The following is a 10,000-nucleotide window of genomic DNA, read 5'->3' on the forward strand; positions in this document are numbered from 1 at the left end:
GTGTAAAAGGCTCTGGTTTTAGCTCTGACAAACGTTATTTTCAGTCGAAGTTGTTATATTCTAGCAAACCTTCTCCATGCCTCCTTGAAATAAATGATACCCCAAATAGTATCATCAGGCAGATTAATTTTACGGTCAGATTGAAGGAAACAAGATGTTCTTTTTGCTGTCTCTAGGAAGAATTTCCTCGGTTTGTGTACTTTTTTGGACAATGTGATGGCAGAACTACATGTGACATTTTCTTCCCATAATGGTACCTGCTGAAAAAAATTCCACTATTAAAAATGGCCCACGCTAACATTTAAATGTTGATAATAATTAGCCTGACATTTGAAATACAGTGGTTGCAGTGTTGTCTTGAAGATGTTCTGCTCAACATTACCTAACTAGCCCCTTTTCATACTTACGTGCTTTCTGTACATTATTCTGTCAGTTACTGAACAAATAAGACATCAGTTGCTAATGTATTAACATGCAAAAACTACGCTTAAGGGCCAAACACTGCCCCCAATCCACAATGTAACTCCCATTGATGTCAAGTACTGTTAAGATTGTGACAACCAGTAAAAGAAGGGAACTGAAAAGTAGGGGATCAATTTTCTCCCTGATCTGCAAAGAATTTATGCAAACGGCTCCCTGCAGGACGAAGGATGGGAAAGGCAGCGTGTGTCGTGCCGCGGGATGGGGATGGCTGGTTTCCTCCTGCTCTGGCCCATTCTGCACAGCCTTGGCCAAGGCATTGGAGCTAACCTTTTGGTAAACGCCCAGCCAATTCAGGTGTGCTAGACGGTGAGGTCACTGGTCATATCGCTCCCTGGTTTTTCCGTAACTTAAGAGTAAGTGGTTGCTCAAAGGTGGCAATTAATTCGCCAAGCGAGCTGAAAATGAAAGTGTTCACTTAAGTACAAAAAATGTGCCCTTCTTCTCGATGGATGATGAAAACTCTGCTTCATCTCCACGCAAAGAATGGCACGCTCGTTATGACCTATCTATGTGCAGACAGCCCCGGTCAGGAGCGGCCAGTGGGATGACCGGAGGAGAAACCACGGGAGAAGCCTTAGGAGCAGCCTGGCCAAGACTGGAAACAGGAGAGAAGAAACTGGTTTCTTCCAACTTGTTCTTGGACATCCCCAAGCCATGACCATGTATTCCGGCTTGGTGCGTGCAAAGGATTTAGGGCAAAAAGACTTACACGTGGGCAAATTCTGCATGTAGATAAGAGAGGTTTGGTTTTTATGCTTTCTTACTCAGTAGATAACAAAATACTGTAATGCTCACAACACTGTGCAGCACATTAAGTATAAATGATATGATCTAAGAACGAAGTAATAGCATTACCCTTGCATTTCCTTGCTTTTGTCATCTGCAGGCTCTGAACAGAAAAGGCCCTACCTGCCTTTTTGTGTGTGTGTGATTGGTATCTCCTCTGTTCTATTGCTAATGAGTGTCTCTCATCCTAAGAGAAATGAGGACGATACAAGTGATACGACAGGAAGTTTAGGGTACACCCACTCTTTTCCCACCAGAATAAACACCGCTCTCAGGGAAGGTACATTGATAATAAAAATACATTTAATTTTAGAAATTTCTCAGGCGACCATAATTGGTATGGGAACAGCGATTCTAATAGGATGTACCATCAACATGTAAACTCCACAAATAAGGAGACTTAGGATTTAAAGGACAAAATTTTGCCAACAGACAGGACTTCAACTGTCCTTAAGATGTGATATTAGAAGGGAGCAAAAATAGAGAAATCTGAAACGCAGACCTCAAGGATTGCTTAGTCCTGAAGCCTAAAAGCTGATGCTCAGGCCTATGTCTTACCCTGCCAGGTTGCCTTTACACAGAAGTGCTTTGTAATATGCATTTAGTTAAAATAGTTAAACCCACTACAGACTTCAACAAGAGATTGTGATACTATCTTGAACCCCAATAGCAAACCCACTACAGACTCCAACAAGAAACTGTGATACTATTTTGGACTCCTACAACAAGGAACGCTCCTATATCATGTAGGCAAATTACTTCATATTTTTTTCTATTTATGTTTTTAGCTAGAGTCCTGAGGCCATCACCCACATCGTGCCGTCATGTGAGATACGCTACACGTTGGTGAGGCTCTTGGCTCTCTCTTGGCTTCTCTTCTCAGGAAGGATTTGTTTCCTTGTTCCTGCTAACGACAATGGGATTCATCAAGGTTTATCTATCTTGACTGGGAGACATTAATTTTGGCAATTGTGTGGTCAACCAATCTCTGCTATGCTTATGGCTGCCTCCGTACTGAAGTGATGACCAGGAGCAGATTTGTCTTCCTATGAATCTTGAGGGTGTTGATTAGATCACATACACTAGGTTCCCAGACTGGAATTTCTCTGCTGAATACGTACTTTTAAATGGTTGCACAGCATTAAGAGCACAGCTGAAAGCTTTTAGAAATATAAATAATTGATTATTTATTTATCCTTCAAGATAGCCTTTTCTCCTGGTAGATTATAGAGCTTGTTCACAGGAGAAACAAAAGCATAGCCTGGAGACAATATACCTTCAGTTTTTTGCTTGAAATGGGTATGGAATTGGTATGACTCCAATGTTCATGATGTTCAAGAAGATGGTTTTGTTGTTTAACTGTATCCTTGATCTGATTTTGATGATTTTTAAGTATTTAGGGACACATCTTGTAAGTCTTAAGAAATTACAATGCCATTATCTTATGAGGAAACAAACGGCAGAAGAAAATTCTCTCCATAATAGTGCAGCTTAATACATTCACACTTCTCTTTCCCTGCCCCAAATCAGCTTTTCTCTTTCTTTAAACATAGAGAACAGGACTATTCTCGGAGTTATCCTACTGATATGGTTTAAAAATAAAAGAATAGTCTAATCTTTTTGAGGACTGAAGAGACAAGTGAACAAGAAAAGATGGATGAAGAACAGTTGTGAGGTCTAGTGAGGGACTCTCCTATGTTTAAGGCCATTTATTTCAATTTGAGTCTGGCTCCAGATGAATAGGCCTAAAATAATCTTTTTCACTTTTCAAAACCCACGTGTTTGTTACCATGTTCTAGATGTTGTGCAACCAGAAAACAGAATGGATCTGGCTGCAGAGTCCCTAGTTCGCAACATTCATTTGGGCCTTATATAGGAGAAATCACTGGTATTTTCATATCTGCATTTTGACTAAATTACCTTCCTTTTACTTTCACAGTGATTTTAAACCACTTCATTGACTTCAATAAAAAAGCTCCAGATAGCTACAGAATTTGGTCCACTTTTTCTACTGACCGACTGAAAAATCTGGCAACAGAAAAGACAGAAGAATGCAAGATTTACAGCAGAGAGACGAAGCCAACCCTGTGTTCTGATTAGCAGTTTGGATGCCATTGTTCTGTCTGGAAAACACATGTCATCCGCAGAATCACCCAAGCTGTCCATTGACATCTGCCAACATATCCTCCATCACCTCTCTCTTTCTTATTTCTCACTCTCGCCCTTACACCTCTTTCCTCGTTTCCCTGTATTTCTGAAATCCCCACAAGTGCTCCAGTGCGGTTAGGAGTTACCCCGCGGAAAAACTGATGTGGGTTTCACCCCCAACAATATCACCTTCAGTCTCAAGCCGATGGTCTCAAAATAATAGAAAATAGACCATTCCTCTGAGTCTTCTAGCCTGTCAGATTTGTGCTGTGTTTCTCTCTGGGGACAGAAATTCATAATAGCCCAGAGGCTTCATATTTTTTAAATTGTCACACTAAGACTTGAGTGCCTCCATGAAAGAAGCAGTAGAAAGAGATGCCTGAAGGTAGGCTGGGAAGAATCCAAAATGATGTCAGGTTTCCTTCTACCTTCCCATCAATAAGGTCTTTGAAGAAGAAGCCTCTTCAGAAAAGAAAAAATAACTTTCTCTTTAGTTAAAAAGGCTACCATGTTTCAGTTTGGAGACTGACAGTTACTTTAGCTTTATTACCTTAAAATCTATACAGCCTCATGATTTGCAGTGGACGGCGTTGCCTCCACGAGTTTTGATGATGTCCTTGAAAGAGAAATACGGATGCATAGCTTCATTCGGTGTTGACTTTGGAGCTGAATATTTTATCCCCCTTCCTTTTCCTGGCTGTTTGCAAACAGTAGTGATAACTCCTCTGCAGTATGCTTAAGAGTTGTAGCAGTGGGGATGCAGGGGGGAAATCAAAGCTTTTGCTGGACTAGAACAGTTCCAAGTCTGATAGTTCTCCTTCCTCAGTGCAGTAACTGATGATGAGGGACAGAGGAGATGAAAGAGGAGCTGGAACCGTATATCGTTGTCTATTATCTTTCGTCCCAAAGATACCTTTATTATTTTCATTATTGTTTTTAGCTTTTATGTAGAAAGAAAAGATTCTTAACTAAAGAAAAACATGTTTTCTGAGGCCTACGCATTTTTGCATGTAACTTTTTAAGGAATACAATCTCACGTTCTTGAAGAGTCCTGAGAAAAGTGGTAGTCTTGCTATAGTATAACTTGTCCAGCAAAGGATAATTTCTGTTGAAATGTATGGGCATGGCAGTTTCTGGAAGATAGTAAATTGTGGTTTTTCCACCTTACGTGTCTATCAGCCTGTTGAGAACTTGCTCTTTTGCTGTGAAGGGCCTGAAATACAGTTTGCACAATGCTGTCACACCCAGGCAGAGCTACAACAGCTGAACATGATTATTTCTTAGGAACCCAGCTTTCCCACTGTCTCCTTGGAAGACTTTAAGTTTATAATTGCCAGCAGAATAATTCTCCTCCAGCTGTGGGCTGTGTTGGGTAGAAGAATTTGTCAGGTTCCCACTGTTATGAGGGAAGTAGCAGTACCTGGGAGGAGAGCCCCCAGCTAGCAGACTTCAGAGGTAAAAATAAAATTTTCCTAAGGTTATTCACCTAGAATGTATTTTGTAGAAAAAATAGAAGTAAAGAAAAAAATCAACTCTTACTCCCGCCAAGTAAATCTAGATCAAGAAAGCAGTTTGTTGGGGTTTTTTTCTGGTCAAGAATGACTGGGATGGTGGCTGAGTGGCTGTGGATGAGCAGTCTGTATGTTCTCATCAAATGAGTCAACTCATCCTTCGTTCTCAAACAAGAGGAAGTCAAATCCACTGTTAACACAATGGCAGAAAGAGTTTCTGCATATCTAATGTCTATTAGATAGGCAGGTGGGAGGAAAGGTAGAACTACCCAAATATCATAGGTTGAAGATTTTATTATTTACAAAAAAATCCAAAGAAATGTTTCCTGAAATCCCCTAAGACTGTCAAATGAGACTTATTCTTCAAAGCTGTCATTATGTGCTACGTAAATCTATATTTACAGACATCATTCAAATGGTGCACCATTGAGCACCCAGGTCTTAACATCCACACAACTGCCAGGAGGAGTTACAAAATGTCACATAACACTCTTTTTATACAAAAGTAGCACCTTGGTTACCTAAAGGGAATAGAAAGATCCTTTGTAAATGAACGCAAACGGCACCAGAGACAAGCGTCATTCAATGTACAGGATAAATCCCTATTACTGCAAAACTTCAGCCGCAGCAGTAATTTCTCCAAGTGGGAAGTACGTACTAGAAACAAGTGCCACAGTATCTGATCTATTCCTAACAAAACAAATGACTAGCATGCTCCCAATTCCTCTCACCTCAGGTTTCAGAGGAAAGCCCTCGGGACCTCAACCAAGACCTGGGAACTGGCTGTGCACTGCACATCCTACCAGCCAGGAGGGCTTGGAGATGTTGTACCTGCGGCACGCTACTGATCGTCCTGGCTCTAATACTTAAGGTTAGGATGGAGTAAACACAGGAAAAATTAATTGTAATGAGTTCTGTATTTTACCGGAAACACCACTGTAATCATGGGAGGAGAGAAGAATGAAATCATTCTGGGACAGCTTCTTCTCTTTTTCACTACCGATTGCTTCTTCTGTGGCACTTTGATACAATCTCCTTCATTTCAGTGGCACCAGAATCTGGTCCTGCACATCACTCAGCCAGACCTTAAATTGCCCAGATTCATTTATTCCCAGACTATAATACAGTAACTTTATACCCACCCTGCAACTACATATTAAAAAAACAAAAAGGAAAAACACAGATTTCTTTCCCTCTAGCAAAATTATAACAGTGTTGATTACCCTATTTAACCCATGCAGGAAAAAAAAAAAAAAAAAAAAAAAAAAAAAGGAGAGAAGCATTATACTGATGCTTCAGGAAGAAAAAAAACAACCCTAAACATGTGTCATTCATTGAGTCATTTAGACTAGTGCCCTCTCTTCTTTAGAAAATTACTCAGGTCCTCTTGCTTTCTACAGCCTACAGTATTGCACTTCTAAGGAAATAATACCTTGATAATCTGCACTTCAAAACCCTAGTCAATAATTGCCTTTGATTACTGAATGAAAAAAAAAAAAGAAAAAGGAAGAAAAAAAAAGGAATCTGCAAGACTGCAGCAAAGGAATGCTAGAGAAAAGATGCTAAAACTATTGCTGCACTTCTGTGTTTCGATGTAATTTACAATCTATTTGCCAACAGTTCTGCAATGATTAGTAAAATATGTCAAGAAGCTAAACAATATAAGCATCACACTGAAAGAAATTTAGCAAGACCCCATCTCATTATTATTGTACATGACAATTCAACAAAATATTTAAAATCAACGAGAATAAAAGAAATATTAACAGTCTTTTCAGAAAAATGCACTTATTATCATGCCTGAAGGGTATTCAGGAGGAATGTGAAAATAACTGTAATTTATTTAAGACCTGGAAGTATGAAATAATAAGCTACTGAACCATCAGAATTGTTTTGGTGTTGTTATCTGACATGAGGGCAGACCTTGTCTCGCTTTAAGTTTTATAGTAATAAGACCTTGGAAACAAAACCTTGAATAAACAGAACATAAAGAAAAGGGAAATGTGTCCTTGCATAAATAGATATTGTGTCTATCACCTTCTTCCAAAAAGGTTGCTCAACTTTATAACCACATAGTAGGTAGAAAGTCAATAAAAGCTGGACTGCATTCAAATGTTCAGAAATCACAGACTGGTCATTTTGTAACTTAAAATGAGTAATACCATCATGTAAAAAAGGCAACCTTATAATGACTCTCTATTTCTATTAAGAAGTTCTGTATCTGCTGGCATTTTATCCTCCTCCACCCCAAAGATTAATAGCTACACATCTGACTCATATTTCATATTGAATTTAACCCACAATTTAGAGCCTAAACAACCCGGTATTTCAGCTCAGGAGGGGTGATCGTTTCCTCGTGAAAAGTTTAGAGAGAAAACTCTTAGATGTTAACCCTACCTTCTTCTGACGTAGCCACATCTCGCCTCCCAAAGACATACTTCTCTGGAAAGAAACCTCCAAACTTCCACGCAAAAGCATTGTGCAGCTCTAGCCTCTCCATTAAAAAAAAAAAAAAAAAAGCACAACAAACTAAAAATATAAACCCACAATTGCCTTGAAAATCCCTGCCTGCTTCTTTGGCAGCCCAAGCTGGGTTGGTTTGAGTTGGGTTTTTTTGTTTTGTTTTGTTTTTTTCTTGTTTTCTAGTTTCCCCGGTGTCAACAGGAAATCTTGTGTCTAAAAGGTAACACGTAACGCGCCGAGCCCATCAGGAGGAATAATGGGGGAGATCAGCTCTGCTCGGAGGGTAACCCCACCGCCACCACCCAGCACCCATCACCTGCCCAGCTCCAAGGAGAGGAGGTGGCGGGGGAGGAGGTTGCGACCATTAAGGTGGAAATGAGGGCTTGCCGCCCTCCCTCCAGAGGTGTTGCTCGCCGCTCAAGCTCCCAGGGAAAGCTTTCCGAGGGCGTTTTGGGAGCGGGGTGGCTTTGGACACGTCTAGGATGCCGAGGCCGCCAACTTTGGCAGAGCTGGGCCAGGCGTGCGGCGAGGCCACGGGCTTCCCCGCGTGGTGGGCTGGGAGCCCAGGGATTTCTCCATCCCACCCCAGAGCATCCCCCAGCCCGGCTGTAATTCGGTCACCGGTCCCGGCTCGCGAGCTTTGTTTCCGACGTTTTGCTGCTGTGCAAGCGCGGGCCCCGTTCCTAATACATTAAAACCTTTCTGTTTTCAAAATAGCATCGTTGCACCTCAGGACTGACAAAACCAGACAGCGGTGAAAGGGACGGCGACATGGCAGACACAAAAGCTCACCGCATTACGGCCACTCTAAACAGAGCACAAAAGCGAGGGAGTCAGCGATGTGTAAACCAAACAATGTGAGGGGAAAAAATATTGAATAATTTCTGTCATGAGGCAACTGACTAAAGCCAGGCTCTAATTGAATTAAACTCCCATTTATTTGCTCAGGCCTAAACAACAGGCTGGGGAGGGAAAAAAAAAAAAAAAAAAAGAAAAAAAAAAAAAAAACTTAAGGTTTGCTCAACTGTTCGGAGGTACCACCTTTCCTCACCCCTGTATAAATCCACCATCTGTGCTCACACGCACACATGTGCCGTCGCGCAGCAAATGCGCCGAGACCCGACCGAGCGCGGGAGCCAAAAAAGCACCAGGCACACAAAAGCTCCCCAGGCTGCCCCAGGTCTAAGGGAGCAAAAAAAAAAAAAAAAAGGGGGAAGAAAAGATCCTTTGCTCATTGCCCAGGTGAGATAGCCTGGTGCGTCCTCTCAGCCTCGACACGCGTCAAGTAAAAGAAAGGTTAAAATTAGAAAATTCAATTTATTTGATAATTTCCCAGAATAATTAGAGTTAATATGGGTTAATTAATATGCAAATCTCTCAGCAGATGTTCTGCAGCAGGGCCTGTGTGAGAAAACAGCCTTTGCTTTCTCCTACGTGATTTTGGCTGTCAGTTATTGGGTATAATTACTGTAACTAACCGAATACACACAAAACCTTTGGAATATAAAATTGTTACAGTTCTAGTTCTGCACAAGCTGCTACTTTTCTGCAATAAAAGCGAACAATTTCTTTCAGAAAATAGGAGCCTTTTTGTTCCTTTCTTGATTTAAAAAGAAGAAATGAATCAAGTAAATGGCTTATCTTTTTTCTATGCATAATTAGGTCAGTATTATATGAACATTCCAATGAGCAGTGGTACAAACGTACATATAAAATGATAGCTCAAACCACCTGCAAAATCACATAAAATTGTTTTATTCAGAATCTTTTTCTTCATACCAGAACTTTGAAACGCTCCGTGTCTTTCCTGCCAATCTTGCCAACATTTGCCGAATTCAAAGGGATCCCATAACTTTTATTATTTTTTAAAAGCACAACAGCGACATTTTCTTCAAAGGCACCGGAGCATTTAGGACCGATAAAACAGGTCATGCTTTGAAAGGTAGACCAGTGCTGTGCTTGACCTTTTTTTTTTTGGCGGGGGGGGGAGGAAAGGAAAATAATTGCAGTGAAGAGTTTGCAACTTTGAACAAATAACGAGCGGGTTTTGCTGTGCAGTCCACATGTCTGCAAAACATATCCACGCGTCCCATGATCCAAACCGCCCTTCACCCTCTCCTGATGAGATATGGTATTTCCCATATACCAAAGTACTTAGCGCTTTTGCATCTCATCAGGTAAATAATATCTGTTGCTCCATTTGAGGACCATTAAGATGGAAGATGACATGGTCAGGAGTGCTCTGGCCTCAGTGGGACCCAGGTAACTCAGGAGTACTTGCCCGAGTAAAGCTTTCAGACTAGAAGTGAGCTCTGTTAACCGAAAACAGCCAAAAATGTAACTCCTGAGCATTACTTATGGTGCTGCTTTCCATCACGGATACATCTTTTCTTGGTGCAATTTGCCTTAAAACTTCAATTATATTTAATTTTTTTTTTATGACACTGATTTTTTTAAAATTTGAGGTGTCTCATTTTTCTTCCTGGATTCTCCAATTCCATCTATAAATTTCCTTGCCCTGATTGTCACGATTGGAAAGACAGTTCAGAAATTTAAGCAAACCTTTCCTGCTCCTTTTTTTTTTTTTTTAATTGTCGGGGGGGAGGGTC

General features: G+C 40.8%; 1 protein-coding gene across 5 annotated transcripts in view; it reads right to left on the reverse strand.

The window, feature by feature from the left end:
- Positions 1–10,000, reverse strand: part of ZEB2 (zinc finger E-box binding homeobox 2) — a 116,145-nt gene that overhangs the window by 35,695 nt on the left and 70,450 nt on the right. For 2 of the 5 annotated variants that reach the window (XM_041124425.1, XM_041124424.1), the window contains exon 3: positions 7,326–7,415. The exons of 2 other annotated variants lie outside the window; for them this stretch is intronic. In XM_041124425.1, the coding sequence (XP_040980359.1) occupies positions 7,326–7,415 (90 nt within the window). Of the gene's footprint in view, positions 1–7,325; positions 7,423–10,000 lie in introns of all 5 variants that reach the window. One more of the 5 variants, XM_030019147.2, reaches the window with a different exon arrangement.

The sequence above is a fragment of the Aquila chrysaetos genome, chromosome 6, assembly GCF_900496995.4.
Source record: "Aquila chrysaetos chrysaetos chromosome 6, bAquChr1.4, whole genome shotgun sequence".
Taxonomy (NCBI): domain Eukaryota; kingdom Metazoa; phylum Chordata; class Aves; order Accipitriformes; family Accipitridae; genus Aquila; species Aquila chrysaetos.